Source organism: Schistocerca serialis, chromosome 1 (genome assembly GCF_023864345.2).
Source record: "Schistocerca serialis cubense isolate TAMUIC-IGC-003099 chromosome 1, iqSchSeri2.2, whole genome shotgun sequence".
Classification (NCBI taxonomy): Eukaryota; Metazoa; Arthropoda; class Insecta; order Orthoptera; family Acrididae; genus Schistocerca; species Schistocerca serialis.
The window spans coordinates 288,414,216-288,435,057 of NC_064638.1; the positions used below are offsets into that span (position 1 = coordinate 288,414,216).

Genomic DNA, 20,842 nt, shown 5'->3' on the forward strand with positions numbered 1-20,842 from the left:
GTATAAATGTCTCAAGAAGAATGCTGTAGTCATCAACTAATAAAGTTAAGTATAAAGCAGTTACGTACTTTTCTTGCTACCATTCAATAGTTATCCTGTTCCAGAATTGACGCCCGTCGGCGTGTGTGTGTACGCGTGCCTTCCTTTCTTTCGGCTACCCGTCACTGTGGACTGGCTGCCTTGTCAGTCCACTTCAGAAACATTATAGCTGAAGATAATACACCACTTGCATTGAAAAAACTGAGAACCATTTCATCTGTTGTACATCATCCACCACTATTAGAGGCAAAGAATCAAAAAGACCACGGAAAGCCAAGAGGAGGGCATTCCACCAGGATGTATACTACTGTCTCTAAGGCAATATCAGGAAGGCTCTTTATACATGATAAAGTAATGGGTTAATCTGTTATGATCCATCCAGAGGTGATATAGGATGGTGAAGTCCTTCCAGAAAGAATGGAAGGAGGAGTACCAGCCATTGTGTCCTTTATAATGTGGGATTTATTACAGAAGGCAAAGTCCACCAGATGTTGTTCCATATCCTAATGAGTAGAGGTCTTAATTTGCCCCCACCTGGGATTGTCAAAGCAAATGCTAGGCAGGTAATCACTTCTCTAATCAAAGAGTTGGCAATTTCATTTTCTGGAATACCAACATGGCTTGGGACCCAGACTAAGACAAATGAGTTAGTAGTAAAACTAAGGTCCGAGAGAGGATCATGAATAGCAGGTATCACATGTGACAAGAGCAGCTCGATCCATAACCTGGAGACTGCTCACAGAATCACTAGAACTTAAAGCAGAAGGAAGGAAGGTCTGCTTAATAAAATTAGGGCTTTGTTCACAGCTAGCACTTCAGTCATTAAAAACACTACGTGTTCTCCGTAACAAATGTTGTTCCATCCTATCCATGGTTTTAGAGTCATCAGTCTAAAGGAGAGTAGCACCCTGAACCCCTGAAGAACTTAGAGAAAGAGAGGCTGGGCAATCATCTGGGGCAACTGCAACTTTAGTTCTTGAAACAGGTCAGTTTTAATTCATGGTCTGGGTACTAACCAAGGAGGAGTGTGCAGAAAAACACAAAGAGTACATTTTAAAGGAAGGTAGGAGGAGGTCACAGCAAAGGGTCTTGAGGAGCAGCCCAACTGATAATCCTATCTGAAAAAGAGCATCAGGCAATTGAAGCCACTTATATGAAAAAACAATTAGATAAGTTCGACAATTAAGAAATTGTCATATGGTGACTGCATAAGTGAGCAAGAGATGGTACTGTATTTTATGGACTGTAAGACGACCCCAAATTTTTCAGAATTTTTCCAAAAAAAGAAGAAAAAAGATACTTTTGTTATTATCTTGCAAAGCCAGACTAAAAAGTGCATTTTTTTCCATGTCCACTTGTTTTTATAGTTACAGTTTTACCATCTTTCATGGCAAAAGTCCTGTTACTCGGGACACAAAATGTCAGAGGTGTTTCATCCATATTCGCTATTTGGCTCAGTTCCAAACTGGTTTTCTTTCAATGTTGAATAGTAAAGCGATGGAAAGATAATATTTTCTCTTCTTACTCTTGTGGCATTTTATGGGGTATTTCAATTTTGGTTTGCATGCTAAGTCCACAATGCTTCTAAACTTGTAGCACCAATCAACTTCACCCATAAAGTCTGTTAAGATTCACTGCTGCGCTAGCTTAAGAGCGTGTCCTGTTCTGGGTTTGTGATGGCGGTACACAAGGGAGACAGTGTTAGCAAGCTTGTGGATCCCCACAACTCATGCTCGTCGCATTGGTCCACTGCTGCTGCCAGTTGAATCCTGTGTTGCCAGATAGAGATAGGCTTTCTGTACATTGAATATATGGCCATTTTTAAAACTGGTGAGAATTTTGAATAAAACACTGGGCATTTTTATATTAATTTTGAGTATAAGACACACCTGAATTTTGGAGGCAATTTTTCGAAGGAAAAAGTGCATCTTATAGTCCGTAAAATATGGTACCATCTGAACTGAAGAGGTGAGATCCCCATTTTGGTTAAGATACTGTCTATAGGGCTAGTCAGAAAGGTGCCAGTGACCAATCCAAGAGTATAAGTAGAGGCTCTTCACATCACTCCAGGGAGTTGGTGTTCCGCGAAGGACACAATTCAGGAGCTAAACAAAGTCAAAAGTCATGAACATACAGGAGTGGGGGTGACCAATGGCCTGACAGAGATCACAAGCCCATCAATGGCGATGAAGAAGAGGGTGAAACTTAGCACATAGCCACAAGGGATGCCTCTCTCTGAGACCTGTAGGGACATCAACGATGTATCAACTCTAATCTGTAGCACTTGGTGGGGTAAAAACAGGCAAATAAATATCAGTAGGTAATTTCAAAAGCCCCAACCACAAACTTAAGTAAAACGTGATGTACCATCCAGTGGCATATGCCTTCTGTATGTCAAAAAGACTTCAATGACACTTTGGCATTCAGAAAAAGCCCGTCAGATTGCCGTCTCCAATCCAACCGGGTGGCCATTTGTGGATTGTTCCTTCCCGGAAACAACACTGATGGGGGTACAGGAGTCACCATGATTGGAGAACGCAGCATTATCATTAGGTTAACATCCTTTCAAGCAGTTTGCAGAGCACACTGGTGAAACCAATCAGTCAGTAGCTGTCAACAAATGTTGGGTTTTTGCCTGATTTAAGGATGGGGATGCAAAGGGAAAACATGTAATCAAACATAGTTGAAGATCCTGGGTAGATAGAGTCTTTGAGAGACATTCAGATATTAGAACTAGAACATCTGACTTTGAATCAAATGAGGGCCAAGGGCTGTATTGTGTGATGAGTGAAAAGCCAGAAACAGTTCCCAGACAGTGAAAGTTTCATTATGTAACTCAGCATTATGGGGAGAAGGGGGGGGGGGGGGGAGAGGGTGGAGGATAGACGGACATATTCAACTTGTCTTTTACGCAGTCGAAATATTGGCAGGTCAGAAGAGGATGCTGACACTGTCGCAAATTGGTTCTCAGACACCTCCTTCTGATTTTTTAAGGAATTTCAGTCATCATAAAGCCCCACTCTAGGAGTACATCATCCAAATTTCAGAAATATATCTTTATTATTGTGACTGCAATCCATTCCATTAGCTTTGGAATACACTGTATCTCAAGCTGATGGAACGGGTTACAGGCACACTAACCAAGATATCTTTCTGAAATTTGGCTGAATTACTCTTTGGGTATGTTCGAAAGGAGTAATATGCTAATTTTATTAATTTTAATTTATTCATCAGTTATTGCAAAAACAGTGACCAAAAACACATGGCAAAACTACAATTTCGCTTCAAACATCCACCATTTTATGATTTTATTCAGTGTGCAATATTCTACAGATTAAGAAAATAGTTTTGTCTTTTGGTTTCAGATCTGATCTACAGACTATAGGACTTCCTTCTTCAACACACGACATTTTGGACAGAGCAACTTTAGCTCCTTGGATGGGGGCTTAATGATGGTCAAATGTTTTAAAAATGAAAACGTTGTTCAAAGATCAAAAAATCACGTACAAAATGATTAATGTTGATTGCTTCATTAGTTTTTCCCAAAATAATCATAAAAATTGCTTATTTTATAGTCTGACTGAGGAGAATGGACCCTCAAGGTGGCCATCTCAAGGTAAGTGATCTGCAAAATCTTAAACATGGTTACAAAACAGCAATTCTGTAAATCTGAAGAGGTTGAAAAGTCAGCCAACCAGTTTCAAATAAAGGTTTATTAGCCTCTGAGCATGATTTCGATATCTGTAAAAATAATGTGATGTAATAAGACTATTACTTCTGAAGAAGATATTTTTGCAAACACCGAAACCATAGTCAAGGGCTAATAAATCTTTGTAACTGGTTGGCTGATCTTTTTCAACCTCTTAAGTGATCTGCCTTCTGTTTGCAGAATTGAAAGAAATGTGTTGCATTTTTCTGTTGATAGTAATAACCATTGCAGTTCCATTGAATGTCTTATTAAGGGTGTGCTAGTTACACTGGAAGGAGCCAAGAGGATAGGTCATGTCCTAGGAGTGGATTTGGAACAACATTGATAAACATACATTTGGAGTCTGATGCTACAGGGGGAACTGGCACCACCACGCAGAGTAGCTAACTCCTGCAATTTCTTCTTTTTCTCTTTTGGTACTGTAGATAGATGGGACTCTTGCAAATGCTTATCTGCTGTGGGAGAAGCATGCAGCTCTGGGAGCCACAGTCCGTGGCAGCTTCAGCCACTGGCTCGTGTCAGGTTACTGGTCAATAGATTTCTGGGAATAGGGTTCCTGAAAGGGAGCCCCGTCACCATTAGATGTTGGAGGAGGATGCTCCTTCTTCGGCTGGGTGCGGGGTCCTCAAAAATGGCACAACAGGAGCTGCAAGAGGGAAGGGTCCGTCTCCCCAACAGTCTGACTACTTGCATAACTACCATGGGAGTAAATACATGACGTACTGTTGATGAACTGGCCACAGTGGTGGCAATGGTATATCACAGAGAGAGAGGATATTGTCAAACATACTTTTCCAGCCTTCAAAATATGAGAAGCATTCAGAGATCTTATGTTTCTGAGTTTGTGTTCCGTAATTATGTCAACACTCTTCAGGGATCATGCAGAGTGATCGCTCCCTCTATTGACACACAAAGGTGGTAGGTCACCTGGTGAGTTTTCAGGGAGCGGATGACTACAATTTCCACAAATCGAGTTGAAAGAACACCAAAAAGAAGTGTGCTTGAAGCATTGCATTCAGAGCACTGCAAAATATAGCTTCAGATCACAATGATAAAACATGATTTTGATCTTCCCAGGGAGCAAGTCCCGTAAAATGTGAGGATGAGTGCTGCAGTTTCAATTTTGCTGTCTGGCAGGCCTTAATGTACTTGATGTATGAAGCGGAGTCCTAGCTTCTCCCAAGTATTCATGTAGTTCTTCATCCAGCTGCAGCATTAAATCCTGGTGAAAAATTAACCCTATACCACATTTAGGCTATTATCAGGTGCTACGGTAACAGATACATCCCTAAGTTGTTGTTGTTGTTGGTGGTGGTGGTGGTGGTGGTGTTCCCACCCAAAGAGTAATACCTGAGACTGGGTAGTATTTGACATTTTAATTAAGATAGGACAATTTCATAATTTACTAAGGGAAGAGATTTCTTCATATACATTTCCAATATTATCCATAGAGGACACTGGCTTAGCAAATAGAAAGGGCCCTTCATGTGATTGGAGCAAACAGGAAACTGAAGGCAATAAGTTTCTTCACTTCACATGCCTTTGTTTTCCTCTCGCGACATGGCCAAGGAGTCTTAGGGTTGTAACAATCTGAACTGAAACATTCCAGTCTGTCTGAAGATACTGATGAAGCACGAGGCCACTAACAACTTGGGCTCTTTCACAGCATCAGATATCCGCCATCAAGCCACCTACTCAAAACAAGGACTTCCCACATGGGCACCACCCACCACATCAGTGGTAATTTGGCCCTATGGCTCGAAACAAAGAGGTACCTATTCCTCAGTATACATGGGGAGGTGAGCTCGAATGGCTCTGTGAACAAGGAGCGGATTTCTATCATTAAAAAATCGGACAAATGTTCTGACTGTTGTTTACAGAAACTTGGTGGCCATGTTGAAAAATAGTGTCAGACAACTATGTCATTTTAAAGTGTAGTGCAGCCTTCAACGGAAGTTACTTGGCCTGGAGTAATAATGTGTTACTTTTTGAAGCCCCTTACAGGATTTCACATGCAGTCACAATAACAGAGGAACACATTCAGATCAGATGACCAATGTCAGCACCATGGTTGCATACAAGGTCTGTTCAAAACATTCCGGAACATTTGCAATTTCACACCAATGATTTTTCAAGCAAAATGCAGTAGGCATCCCTGCAAATGCCTGTGTTTAATGTGTAACTGCTGGAAGTTTCACTGTTGTATGTCTGTAAGTTATTGTTCAGTACTGTATTGGGTAGAACATTGTGTCGCACACTTTGCGAATTTTGAGATAGCAGTTAGACAAGCAATATGTTTGCATTAAATTTTGTGTGAAACTCAAACAGACCTTTACAGACACACACCAAATGACACAGGAAGCCTATGGTGATGAGTGCTTTAGCCTTAATTGGTGTTACTAAAGGTTCACATGGTTTAAAAATGGCCAGATGGAAGCTAAAGATGACCCTCATTCAGGACGCCCTTCAAAATCTACCAACGAAGCTCATGTCAGAAGCATCAATGAAACTGTGTATGCCAATCAAAGATTAACTAGCCGAGTGATTGCAGAAGAATGCACGATTTCAGTTGGATCATGTCACGAAATCCTGACACAGCATCTTGCAATGCTTCGTGATGCCACGAAGTTCATCCAATGGCTCATGAGTCAAGACTAGAAAGACACTCGCCTCGCTATCTGTGAAGAGTTTTTGGATCACGCAAATGAGAACGAGATGTTCCTTGAGAGAATCATAACTAGTTATGAGATGTGAGTCTACAGTTATGAAGTTGAGGGCAAGGTTCAATCTCCACAATGCATCAGGGGGCTCAATCTTCACAATGGGTAGTGAATGGTTCTCCCAGACCAAAAATAGCTCATCAGGTCAGGTCGAATGTCAAAGCCATGCTGAAAGTTTTCACGAATTTGTGCCACAGGGCCAAATTGTTAATTGCCTGTGTTGTGACACCTGCGAGAAAACATGAGAAGGAAATTGCATGAAATGTTGAGAGACAATTTATGGCTCTTGCATTGCGATAAAGCATCCACTCATTCATCCTTGTTGGTGCGTGACTATTACACAAAAAACGAAATCACTGTGCTGCCTCATCCTTTGTATTCTTCTGACCTGGTCCCTGCAGACATTTTTTTTTTTTTTTTTTATTATTATTATTTTCAAAGTTGAAAATCATGTTGAAAGGACAAAGATCTGCAACGACAGATGATATAAAAGAAAATTCGCAAGATAATGCTTTGCACAATACAGCAAGAGGCGTACCAAGACTGCTTTCAAAAGTGCAAATGGCATTGGGGGCAGTGTATCAATTGTTGGGGAGAGTATTTCGAAGGAGACCGTACACAATAAGTAAAAGGTAAGTGCAGAAAAATTTTGTGAACAAAGTTCCAAAACATTTTGAACAGAGCTCGTATGTCAAGATAGCATTATGCCACCATGTGGAAATTGTGGTCAGGTGAACCACCATGGAAGAGAATTTGACAACAGTGAATGTCTACACATGGTAGATCATGTAGCAGCGCAGGCACCTGTTGCAAGGTGTGTTCAAAAAGTCAGCCTACATGCCTGGGTGTGTAGCAAGCACTTATCAGATTGCTGTAAGTTGCAAAATGTCAGATCAAATTGAGCAAATTTTGCCAAAAGCTTGACAATATCCAAGCAGAAACCATTTGAAAGATACAACAGGCATTAGGGTATGCTGCCATGAGCAACTAATGTATAAAGACGATGAACAGCTGTTTCAAAGATGGCTGCACAGCAGAAGACAATGAACAACATTCAGGCAGGCCTTTAATAAGTCGCAATTACAGTGTCATTGAGAAGTTGAGTAATCTGATCATGGAAGATCACTGTATGACAGTATGAGAGCTTGCAAAGGAAGCAGTAACCCTAACTTCATGAGAACTATGATCACAAGTGTTGAGACACAGGTTTATACATCTGACCTACAAACCAAGATGCTGTCATCACATAGGGGAACATCAAACATCCCCAAGGCACAGCAGGTCCACAGCAATGTCAAGGTCATTTCCTTTATTCTCATAGGGTGGTGCATCACAAGCATGCACCAAGAGGATAAACCATCATACAGAAACATCGCCAAAATATCTTCTGTCACCTCCTTAATGCTGTGTGTTGCAAACAACCACATCTGCAGGCAGCAAAACTTGACAGTTCCATCAGGATAACACATCTGCCCATCCTAGGTATCTGGTTCAAACTTCCCTCAGTGAACACAAAATTTCTGTGGTTAGTCAGGCTCCCTACCCTTCCAACAAGGCTGCAATTGACTTTTGGTTATTTCCCACAATGAAACTGCCCCTGAAAGAACACGAGTCAAGAGAAGACTTGTGGAATGTAACGGCTCAGCTGATCACCATTTCAAAATACGTGCTCCAGAACTGCTTCGAATTTGGTGGGAGTGCTGGGACAAGTGTTCACGTTACTAAGAAGACTATTGAGGACAATTTGGGTTCTGTACCTCCAAATCAAGAAATGTACGTCAGCCAAACAAACATTTGATACTTTCTGAACACACTTTGTAAATAGGTTAGGAAATGCTGTGACCACTCCAGGTAAATACACTCACTGATCACAAGTGTGCAAGTATCCGTAGCAGAATTTTGTGTAACCTGCAGCATAGGAGGGTCATAGGAGCAAAATTTTTATTGGACACAGGAGCACAGATGTCAGTTGGTAGCCATAGGTTCCTCAGGTCATGCAATATGTGTCCATCTCACTGAATGTTAAAAGGAATACGGGAAATTGTCATCTAGTTTGGACTAGCAATGGTTACTTTACCCCATGGCACCATGTATTCCAGTTTTTGTTTGAAGTACCCCCTCACATAAGCAATAGTTACAATGCTATCCTCGGTTTGCATTTCCTGGGTTTTCATTTCATTATAGCTGATATAAAGTGCCATAAATGGAGCTTGATGGGTTCCACTTACCATGGATGCCACAGCTGATGATAAGTTGCTGTGGGATGATGATGATGATAGAGACTGACATCAATGATAAACTGTGATCATGCACCCCCCACAAGCTCAAATCAAATGATAGTATTCTGGAAGGAGCAGGGAGTGTAATCTGGATAGATGTCTATCCTAGCTGTTCGTTGTTAAGTCGTTGGCATCTTACTACAAACTGAATAGAACATGATGCTTGGCCCTCTGTATTATGTCATATGTCAGTATGGATAATTTCAGAGAATTGAAGTCAAATTAGGGTCAATGTGTGTGCAAATAGCAAAGAAGTCTGTGAAACTGAATCATATGCAAAGTTATCAAATGTGGAGCTGCAAAAAAACAACTAAGCCTACACAGGACTGATGAAGACAACCTCAAGGTCATACTTCTGATCTGTATGTCAGTCTAGCTCTCAGAGTAAAATAAATTTAGCTAAAATGAAAATGAATAATAGTTCTATCTGCAGCTGGGGGCGGAGCAATGGAGCAGGTGGTGCTTGGATAGGTATTGATAACCAGCAGAAAGATTACAGATATGTGAATACCGGTGATTGGTGAAGTAACATCAATCCTGTCCAGACCCGAGTGGAATCTGTAGTAGTTTTAAGCACCAAGGTGGCCACTAAGTTTAACATCCACACCCGTTGGACTGATCGCCAGCAACGTGTCACACGCTCTCACTTAATGAGACAATGCGGAGAGGTTTAGTATTTAAACGTGGACATTTGCACAAAGCCTGTTGATCAGGAATGTTACATCACCATCTCTCTTCTCCTCGCTGGCCAAATACTGGCAGTGAAAATGTTTTTCACCACTAGGGTTCGAACCGGCTTACCCCTGGGTCAAGCACCACCAAACAAGCGTGCATTAGCAACCCCAGTCACGAAGACAGACTACCGACTAGAGTAGCCCGAGTGAAAATGAAGGGGCAATTAAAAACAACATATCAGCACAATATAAAATACATGAATTTCTGTCCAGCATATTTTCCTTTACATAATTGCTCTCTCTCTCTCTCTCTCTCTCTCTCTCACACACACACACACACACAAACACACACACACACTTTCTATTTTATTGTAAATAATTATATTTCATAGTTACCAACTTAATTTTACAGTACAATGTTGATATCAAAAAGTTTTGGTTACAACAAAAAGAAGTTCTTAAAAAGCATGTTTAAATTATAAATACCTGCAGTTGCATCATGAAACACAGAAGCAGAGTTGTGGCTTAATGCAGGAAGCCCCATCCCCGGGAACGGTGATGGGAAACCAGGTACTAATGTTGCAAAAATGGCATGCAGACTGTCAGGTGCATTATCACCCAGGGCTTGATACCATAAGAGAAAATACCTGTCAATATTTGAAGCAACAGTTGTTAGCAACACTCGAACCACAACATACGACTTCACAGAAATTCATGAATCAAAGTAACCACACAGTTTTACAGACTACCAACATTACAACCATCCAACACTGTCATCTAAAATATATCTACATTTGAAATTAAAAATTATCTCCACACACAGAAAACACAGGGTGACAAAGAATAACGGGAATGTTTGAAATGAGTAGTGGCAGCCATGGGTAGGTGGCAGTACAGCGGGTTTGTGACAGTTAGAGAGTAAACAGTCTGCCACTTCAGTAATTGTGGATCAGTGGAATGGATAACAGCATACGTTAGACATAAAAACGTTTTATAAAAATTATGATAGTTTGGTGGCGGTGCAGAGGGAGTTTCGACATTTTTATAATTTAGGACATCATGATGCCATTTTGTCGAAATGCGCAGTAAAATGTTAGATTAATAACTTTGAAGAGACTGGATCTGTCCTCAAGAAGAGGCGAACAGGGCAACCAAGAAGTGTGCGTTCTCCAGCAAACATTGATGTTGTACATGAGTCTGTCTTACGGAGCCCATGGCATCAATTCGTAAGCAAGCAGCAGTGGTTGGAATGTCCTGGGAGTGTGTTCGTAGAATTCTTCATCTTGATTTAAAATCTGATCTGTACAAACTACAGATAGTGCAACAGTTGAAGGACAACAATTACCAGTTACATTTATGATTCTGTCAACAAATGATAACAAAACTAAACAATAACACTGAATTTCTAAACAAGTTGTTGATGTCAGATGAGGCACATTTTCATCTCACAGGTTATGTGAATAAACAGAACTACCATTACTGGGCAAACAAAAATCCTAATGATGTTCATGAGTGCCCTTTAATGCTAGTAAAGTGACAGTATGGAATGGTGTTTCACCACATGGGATTATCGGACCGTATTTTTTCAGAAATGAACAGGGAAACACCATAACTGTCAATGCCAATCGTTACGTGGAGATGTTACGAACTTTTGTTATACCTGCATTGAACGAGCTAAGTCTACACAACTCAACCAAAAACCCTGGATGAGTTAAAACAGAGAATTCGGGATGCGATTCACAGTATGCCGGCTGAGATTTTGTAGTGGTCAATGAGGAATCTAAACAACAGATTTCACAAATGTATTCGTACAGGACGGCTCCTCTAAAGGACGTGATTTTTAAAAAATGATAAATGCCATCAATATTTTGTAAATGGCAAAGTTTTAAGGTTTCATTTACTATGAATGCAATTTCTTTCCTGCATCATTTCTAATTTTATTGGATTGTGGACATGTTCCCGTTTTTCTGTGTCACCCTGTACATATTAACTTCCGTAGATGCAAACATCTTTCACAAAACAATTATTTTCAAAGAATTCTGCTGAGCATCCATAAGAGAAATGAATTCCAGCCATCTGTACAGGACATAAAAAGGATACAAAATTTTGTGAAGCAGTGAACTTATCTACTGTCAAATGAGGATGAGGTCATTAAGAGATGAAGCAAAAGCTCGAGTTACAAAAGAATGGAGGAAGAAATTGGCCTTGGCCTTCACAATGGAATCATCCTGTTATTTGCCTTAACTGATGTAGGAAAATCAAGGAAAAGCTAAATCTGGATGGCAGGATGGACTTGAATCATTTTTCTCCCAAATCAAAGTCCACTAAGTTAACTAATGCACCACCTCATTAAGACATATCACATGTTTACATCAACTCAAATAATAAATGTGTGAAAGTAGACAACATAAGTAGTTCTGTACAAGAATCACACTCATAAGCAGAGGCTCCTCCTTTTGAAGATAAGAAGAATAAGAGCACTGAGATTATCATATGGGAATTTGAGAAAGTGAAATGAAGGAATCACAATTCCACAACTTGGAATGTCAAGAAACTTTGAACCAACAGGAAGAGCATTTCACTTTTACAGTAACAATGCTGAGAAAGTTACCTTGAAAATAGTTAGAAACAACAAAGGAAATGGAGAGAAAATAACATTTATTTGTGAACAGGTATCCACAGCCAGTGTCAGTTTGAATGAAATCAATTAGCACTTGTGTGTTGAAGCATTAATACCAAGTGCTACTGAAGTGACAAAGAAAAATCAGCAAAAGTTGACTGTCACCTGGGCTGTGACCAGTCTAACAATATCATGAAGGCTGTGCACTTGCTCGGCAGCCATATGGTAGCAATGAAAATTAAGTGAGGCTGTTAAAGTAATTAAACACCCCATTAGCATGAGCAAGGAGAATGGATGAAAGTTGCTGATGGCCTGGTTACCAGCAATCTGAATTCCACCAGTCAGCAAGCGGCTCCACAACACTGGGGCACAACAGCATAAATAAGTGCCTACGAGAGAACTGCTGTGCGGCATTATCATCTTGCTGCAGGAAAAATGCTGCCCTCAGATACAAGCTACTGATTTGCTGTTGTCTGACTGTCACCTGTTAGAGTAGCAAAGGTAATAGCATACCATATGGCCTCCCCTTCTCCGACATCTTAATTTCAATTTGTCCAATGGTATATAAAAATATGATGTCTGCTACCACTTGATTTCAGGAGGGGGTGGGGGGGGACAGTGCAAAGATAGTCAAAGTGCCATTTTTGTAGTTGTTTTAGTGTTTCTTAATTACACAGTCAAATAACCAAAAGAGTTTTAGTCAAATATTTATTTATTCGAAACTTCCTGGCAGATTAAAACTGTGTGCCGGACCGAGACTCGAACTCGGGACCTTTGTCTTTCGCGGGCAAGTGCTCTACCAACTGAGCTACCCAAGCATGACTCACGCCCCGTCCTCACAGCTTTATCCTTTCTTTCACGAGTGCTAGTTCTGCAAGGTTCACAGGAGAGCTTCTGTTGAAGTTTGGAAGGTAGGAGACGAGGTACTGGCAGAAGTAAAGCTGTGAGGACGGGGCGTGAGTCATGCTTGGGTAGCTCAGTTGGTAGAGCACTTGCCTGCGAAAGGCAAAGGTCCCGAGTTCGAGTCTCTGTCTGGCACACAGTTTTAATCTGCCAGGCAGTTTCATATCAGCGCACACTCCGCTGCAGAGTGAAAAATCTCATTCTGGATTTATTCATTTGTTTATCCGATTTTTACATCTTATAACATACAGAAGTCCAGGATATAGGATAGCTAAAATATTTACTTAAAACAAGGCAGAAATATAAAATAAATTACAAGTATAGTTGATCGCTGTGCACATAGCATTTTGAGGTATCTCTAATGTCTACTGTGAGACTACCAATTACAAGAAAATGAAAAAAGTAAAAACTCATGAAAATTAATAATCATAGTAAGCGCACATTTGTGACTTCACTTCATGTAAATGAAAAGTGAAACAGACAAATTCAAAGAAGTGAACAGTAACACATCAGAAATTCTGGAATCTTTTTCTCGTAAATAGTCTTCAGGGAACTGCTGCCAAATGTCATTGCGCAAATTCCACAATATTTCCTTGGAGAATCTCTCCAACATCTTCATCTTCAGGTGGTACAATCTTGCTGGGAGCTAGGTATGACAGACAGTATCCACACATCAATGCCCTGTATATAGAACATGCGCACGAAAAATGTGCAGGTGCGGAAATCATGCATGTGCAATGATTTGCAGATAGGTGGCGTCATACTAAAATGCCCCCTGCCTAAAATCGCAGAGTGGTCCTCCTTTGTGTGACGCTGATGTCCATCACAGCACTCTTGTGCTGTGTGACATGTGTGGCCTATACACACAGCCCCACATTGACAAGGAATCTTGTACACACAACATTTCCTCAGGCCAAGATCATCCTTAGCCGAACCCAACAGCTTCCACAATTTTGCAGATGGTAAAAAAACACACTTAATGTCGTATCTTCTGAGGACTCTTCAGATTCTTGTTTATTATGTTTACTAACAGTGCGGTCAGATGTCACTCACTAAATGTTGTGACGGGTCTGTTATAAAAAAAAAAAAAAAAAAAAAAAAAAAAAATCTTAATTTTCTTGTCATGATTTAATAGCAGCCAATGCAGGTTTTCAGAGCTACACTCAGTTGAAATCCCGCATCCCTGTTGATGAGATTATTGGCTGTACGGATATATATTGCTTCCTTAATGACGCAATCCCAGAGAGATGATGTCGGGGATAGATTTCTGTCTTTTCATAAATCATTCAATGTTCTGTATTCAGACAGTGTTCCACAATTGCCGACTTTTCTGGTTGACGTAGGGCTGTATGACGCTGATGTCCATCACAGCACTCTTGTGCTGTGTGACATGTGTGGCCTATACACACAGCCCCACATTGACAAGGAATCTTGTACACACAACATTTCCTCAGGCCAAGATCATCCTTAGCCGAACCCAACAGCTTCCACAATTTTGCAGATGGTAAAAAAACACACTTAATGTCGTATCTTCTGAGGACTCTTCAGATTCTTGACAACATGACACCAAAACATGGAAAAGTGGTGGGTATCTTTGTATCTTCATTCTGCTCCAGATTGAACTCACTTGGGCCTGAACGCATTACGTATCTGTCTTTCAGAATAACCGTTTTGTCAGAACACTGTCTTTATATGTTGTATTTCACTAGACAGGCTTCCAAGATCAGATACCACATGTGCTCTATGAACTAATGTACTTAATGCACTACTGCATTGTGCAGGAAGATGGCAGCTTGTTGCCTGCAGATACAGATCTGTATGCATTGGCTTGCGGTAGACGCTGTGTTCAGAGATTCCATCTGCTTTCCTTCATACCAAAACATCAAAAAAAGATAAAGTATCATCTTTTTCCACTTCCATTGTAAAGTTTATATTCAGATGGAGCGAATTTAAATGCTGAAGAAATGTAGGTAGAGTATCAAGTCCATGTGGCCACACAACAAATGTATCATCCACATACCGCAGAAAACAAGAGGGTTTGAGACTAGCTGACTGTAGTGCTTTTCCTGCAAAGGATGATCTTGGCCTGAGGAAATGTTGTGTGTATAAGATTCTTGTCAATGTGGGGCAGCATATATAGGCCACACAAGTCGCACAGTACAAGAATACTGCAATGGGCATCGACATCATACACGCCTACGTCAATTGGAAAAGTCGGCAATTTTGGAACACTGTCTAAATACAGGACATCACATGATTTATGAAAAGACAGAAGTTTTATTCTTGGCATCATCTTCTGGGACTGTGGCGTTATGGACGCAATACATATGAGTACAGCCGATAATCTAATCTACAGGGATGCGGGATTTCAACTGGGCACAGTCTGGAACTTTGTGTTGGTTGCTATTAAATCACGACGAGAAAATTAAGATATTTCGATAACAGACCCATCATAACATTGGTCTAGTATAGTCTTTTCATGAGTGATGTCTGGCAGCATTGTTCATAAACATAGCATACAGCTCACACGAAGGAGGACCGCTCAGCGATTTTAGGCAGAGGGCATTTCAGTATGACGCCATCTATCTGCTAATCATTGCCCATGCATGATTTCCATGCGTGCACATTCTTTGCGTGTGTGTTCTATATACAGGGTGTTGATGAGTGGATATCGTCAGTCATACCTAGCTACCAGCAAGGTTGTACCACTTGAAGATGTCTGACAGTTGCTCCGAGGAAACAGTGTGGAATTTGCACAATGTCATCCGGCGACAATTCCGTGAAAACTATTTACAACATATCCGCCGGGAAAGCTTGAAGAGTCAATGTTTTTCTCATTACAAAAATGGTGAGGAGAAAAATAATGTGGTGGTTCACTTTAATTTAGTGATGACAGTCACCAATATCGTAACATTTAAAAAATATAAGTAGTGAATACAATAAATCCCTTAGCATTACCTGATTGCTTCTCTGCGCAATTTGTAAGAATTTCCAGGATGCAGGAGTTTACTAAGGATGCGCGTGAGGCTGTGTAGTTGCCATCGTCCTGAGATGAGTTCAGGCAGCAGCACCAGCACTTTCTCCAGTATCAACAGCACAAATTCCAGTTCCTCTCTGTGAGCCTTGTGAACTGTTTACAAACAATGTAGTGTTTGTCTCAGATCAGGTATAGAAGCTTAAAATGTTAGTTATGGATGATGTATTTTGTTCATAATAATAGTAATAATAACAATAATAATGATGATGATTTGGCACTCTGTAATGAACACACACAAAAATAAAGAATTCATTTATGTACAACATTTCTTCAGGCTACATACAAACTATGAATTAAGAAGCAGCAGGCCCTTTTTTTGGAACTATCTTTGCTTAAAAATCGAGTTTCACCACAATAAAGTCATGATAAAATCGAGTTAGCAATATTACCACACCAAAGTCATAACCGAACTTTTCAGTACTTGTTAACTCCAAAAAAAGGATCATGCAACTATTGCTTGAGTTACCTCAGCAACAATCATGGGAAAATATTTCAGAAGCAATGGGTCCTGCCATTACCAGCAGTTATTACTGATAAATGAGAATGTAGGCATGCTATTAGACATTCTGATTCCTTTTATCCGGGATTTTCTTATATCATTCCATGCAAATACTGGGGCTGTCCATTCAGCACAATCAAGCTCTACTTCTTCCTTCAGGCTTGACATAAACCAAGTAGTTGTTTTGTATAACTATAGAAAAGTTATATGCTAAGCAAACAACACATGAAGAAATAGCAAATTCAAATCACATATTTAACAGATGTGTGACCTACACATAGCTATGACCTTTATCATTAGAACTTGAAATTCTGACAGATTTATTTGATCCAACTCAAATGTATGCTCAGTTTTGGAACAGGCAAAACTTTGATATCAACAAGCATAAAAACTGAAAAATACACAAAAGTTGTCCTGTAATACACATCCCTAACATATGGGAAGAATTGCACCTCCTGTTACATAATACTTTAAAGTTGGTAAATAATTAATGTGAAACCAAAACATCGTGGATACAATGCAAACAACAAAATGGGTAAAGATAATCACTCTCTGTAATCAGATACAATAACTTTTCGCACAGCAGCTCAGTTTAGATGTTGGTGTTCCCTCCCAATTTATAAAGACACAAGTGCACTTAAACTTGTGTTTCCTCCCAATTTCTAAAGACACATGCACACTTATACTCTCTCTCTCTCTCTCTCTCTCTCTCTCTCTCTCTCACACACACACACACACACACACACACACACACACACAATGTAGTTCTTGTTTATGTGCTTATCTACTGACATCTTCACTGTTTTGTTAGAAGTTGATTACAATAATTGCACTGTTCAAAAGTAGAAAAAGATGCTTTGATATATTTTTAAACTGGCATACCTATTTCAATAAGGTTCTATGAATTAACTAAGTTTAACCCACTTTCTTCATTTTTAGCAGGTGAATACCACAGCAGCCAATTGCAAAGCAAAACAAATTAAGAGGGGCAGAAAACAATCAAAACCAAAGTGTGCCACCACATCCAAGCATGAAAGAATTAAAATCTATTTACAATTAAATTCCATGCGTTATCAATACGAGATCTTATTTCAAAAACTATTACTGAGCCTCAAAGATGCATCATTTAAATGTAGGTACTTATTATCAAACTGACTTTTGACACAAGCCTGGCAACAAAAAGGAGTAAAAGTAACAGGTAACGCATGATAACATTTTGTTTACTTCATAACTACTATCAACTTACATGCTATGAAGTGCTGAATTACTGACATGGGACACTTTTATACAGTGTTAAAAGTTTGGCTGCATTACATAAATCTCAACAACAAAAAAGGGCTAAAAGCAAATGAATTATGAGTAACTGGATAATACAGCTCACCTAAAAAGGGCAATCAATAAGTAACATAACACACTTTTTTTCTTCAGCCAATTTTGGTTGAAAAAATGGAGAATTTGTCGTGGGAAATTGTGGAATACTTCCACTTCAACTGCTATAGTTCCAAGAAGTTACAATACATGGTATCACTATACACAGCCTCGAAATGGCATCTGTAACAGAGGTGCGATCAAAGCAGAGAGCTCTCATTGAGCTGCTTTTGGCAGAAAACTAGAGCATCACTGAAACTGATAGGCACTTGCGGAATACCTACGGAGACAAAAGCAAGAAGAGTCATTGAGCGAGACACCTGTCATCACAACAAGGTCTGATCTCTCGTGTGCCAACTGGCCGCATAAAGCTGTGACTTCTGCAATGAATTCAATATATCCATTGCCACAAAAATACAAACTTATCCTTCTCCACAAGGATGGTAGGCCTCACAAAAGTCTGCAAACCCATGAGGGCATCACAAAGCTTAAATGGACTGTTTTTCCTCATCTACCCTGCATCTCGCACCTTCCAACTTCCATCTGTTTGGCCCCACAAATAATGCACTCCACGGGAAACAGTACATGGATGTTAGGGAGATTATTGATGCAGCAAGACGTTGGCTACCAAGTCGATCAGTAGAGTGGTATCATGCAGACATACAGGCCCTCCCAGTAAAGTGGCATAAGGCCGTGGCATTGACACAGAGATTATGTTGATAGGGTTTGTACCCAGAAGAGTAGGGAATAATATGGCGTACTGGAATCCTCAATAAAACCAATGTGCTTTCAGAGGAAAAACTGTTGCATTACTCACTGGATGCTCCTCATATTATTCAGTGCTCAACACAATAATCGCTTCTCTTTGTTCCCTGTATTTTCCACCACCTCTCCCATTTTTGCTAAACTTAGAAAAGAAAGCGGTGGACATGTCAGTATTTACATGCAGTGATAAAACTGCCCCCCATTTTTTTTTTTCCTTCACAAACTTGCATTTCATATTTATTGTTATTCAAAACATTTAACTTTCTTCTGTAAACGAAAAACAAGGGTTGCATTGATGGTTGGGAGTTCCAGAGAGGTGGGATCAGGCACTCCACTGGGAATGCTTTCTTCTTTGATGCAAACTGTTACCTTTACTTCATAGTGTGATCTTAAAGTATATCTGTTCAATCTTTGCTACATAATGTGATCTTAAAGTGTTTATGGTCAACATAAATGGCTGTGTCGAGAAAGAAAGAGAGGGAGAGGGAGAGGAGAGAGAGAGAGAGAGAGAGAGAGAGAGAGAGAGAGAGAGAGAGAGAGAGAGAGAGTGTTATGCTAACTCGTCCGTCACACACTGCAATGTCATCAGTGGATAGTGGCGAAGCTTTCAGTACAGACACAGCACTTTTAATGAGAAGTAGTTGGTGCATTCAGATTTGAAGCAACAAAAACTATGATTCTTTCAAGCAAAAAACCTTTGCAGCTGTTAAATGAATAAATATGAAATTGTCTGAACATGTCTCAGTGATAGCTATCTTCCTTATGGTACCATTGTTTCTGAAATGTAAAGTGACTCTGTGATGATGATGCGAGTGTATCAATAGTATCACTGAATAACTATTTTAGAACATGCAGAGTACCACATGTCATTGATAACCAAGATAAATGACATGATCATCATTTGCAAGATATGATAACAAAATAGGATAATCCCTTTTCATTTTCTACAACTGAATCATAGTATAGTTAGTTAACAGCAGTTCCTTTCATATTACAACTGTCACTGAGCTTTAAAATTTATTTATTTATTCTTGGCTGGAAGTTCTCTACATGCACCAATTTGAAAATTACCAGGTAAGAGTCAAAATCGTGTGATTTTATGATTCTTGTCCTGTGCATATTAAAATAGATTATTAATATGCTAAATAATCAAGGACAAAGGTTTGTATTTCTAAAAAATGAATTTTCTGGAAAAGAATTCTGTATTCTTAACACAGCAAGCAGTGAGCACTAATGTTTGCCCACAGATAATTTACACTATCACTACTTAACATCAGAAAATGTATACAGATAAAAAGTAATTTTATTAAAAACAAAATCAAATGCTACAGCTACAGAGTTGTCTTATAAGGGAAAAAAACTACATTTTACTTGTAAATTTATACCATTGCTAACTAATTATACTTGTAAATTTATACCATTGCTAACTAATCATGCTTCAGAACTCACAAGCTGGTTCTTCATTGAAGTTAACAAACAACCAAAAATACAATTTAATACTCATATGTCGTTCTGTACCGTTTTAGAGAAAAATGATAACAATGAAGACAACTAAACTGTTTCATATTACAATTATTCAACCATATAGTTTCTATGTCTAATAGCCCAAATGTTTCATGCAAACCACGTTTCATTTTAGACAAACAACTTAAAATAAGCCAAACTACATTCCAAAAAAATGCCATTCCATTTCAAACCTCCAACAAAGCAGTACATCAAATGTAAATAGCACTGATTACCATGAAGCACTACTAGTAAAAGCAATATGTAACCTTCTTGGAGAAACTGAAAATAAACGTAAGCTACATACACATTATTTTCACCTAACATGCTGAGATATTCAAAATGTAACATACTCACCTAAGTGGAAAGACAACTCTGGAAAAGTAAATGCAGAACAACATAATTAATTACCAATGAGATAATGTTATTTACAACTATTCTAATTTTAGCTCAAAATGAGAATGTCTCAATAGCTTTCCAACAAACCAGCAAATAAGAAAAGGCAAAAACATTACTAGACAGCAGTAGTGACATATGCTGTCAACTGTCAAATGCACTGATCCAGACATTTGGATTTTGCTCAAGAACTTTCTATCCAGCAGATTGCATTCATTAGAAAAGCTAAGGCAAATAATTACCATGAAATTAACAAACACGTACAACATGTAAAATATTCATACCACAAAAGGAAAACATAAACAAAATGGGTAAAATGGGTATTCAGCA

The 20,842-nt window shown here is 39.4% G+C and overlaps 1 protein-coding gene across 1 annotated transcript in view; it reads right to left on the reverse strand.

Annotated features, from left to right (window-relative positions):
• Positions 1–20,842, reverse strand: part of LOC126468380 (probable Rho GTPase-activating protein CG5521) — a 276,527-nt gene that overhangs the window by 230,030 nt on the left and 25,655 nt on the right. Inside the window, exons 3-5 of the mRNA XM_050096545.1 lie at positions 20,474–20,491; positions 15,903–16,074; positions 9,908–10,068 (exon numbers count right to left, since the gene is read on the reverse strand). Coding sequence (XP_049952502.1) covers positions 9,908–10,068; positions 15,903–16,074; positions 20,474–20,491 — 351 coding nt within the window. The remainder of the gene's footprint in view (positions 1–9,907; positions 10,069–15,902; positions 16,075–20,473; positions 20,492–20,842) is intronic.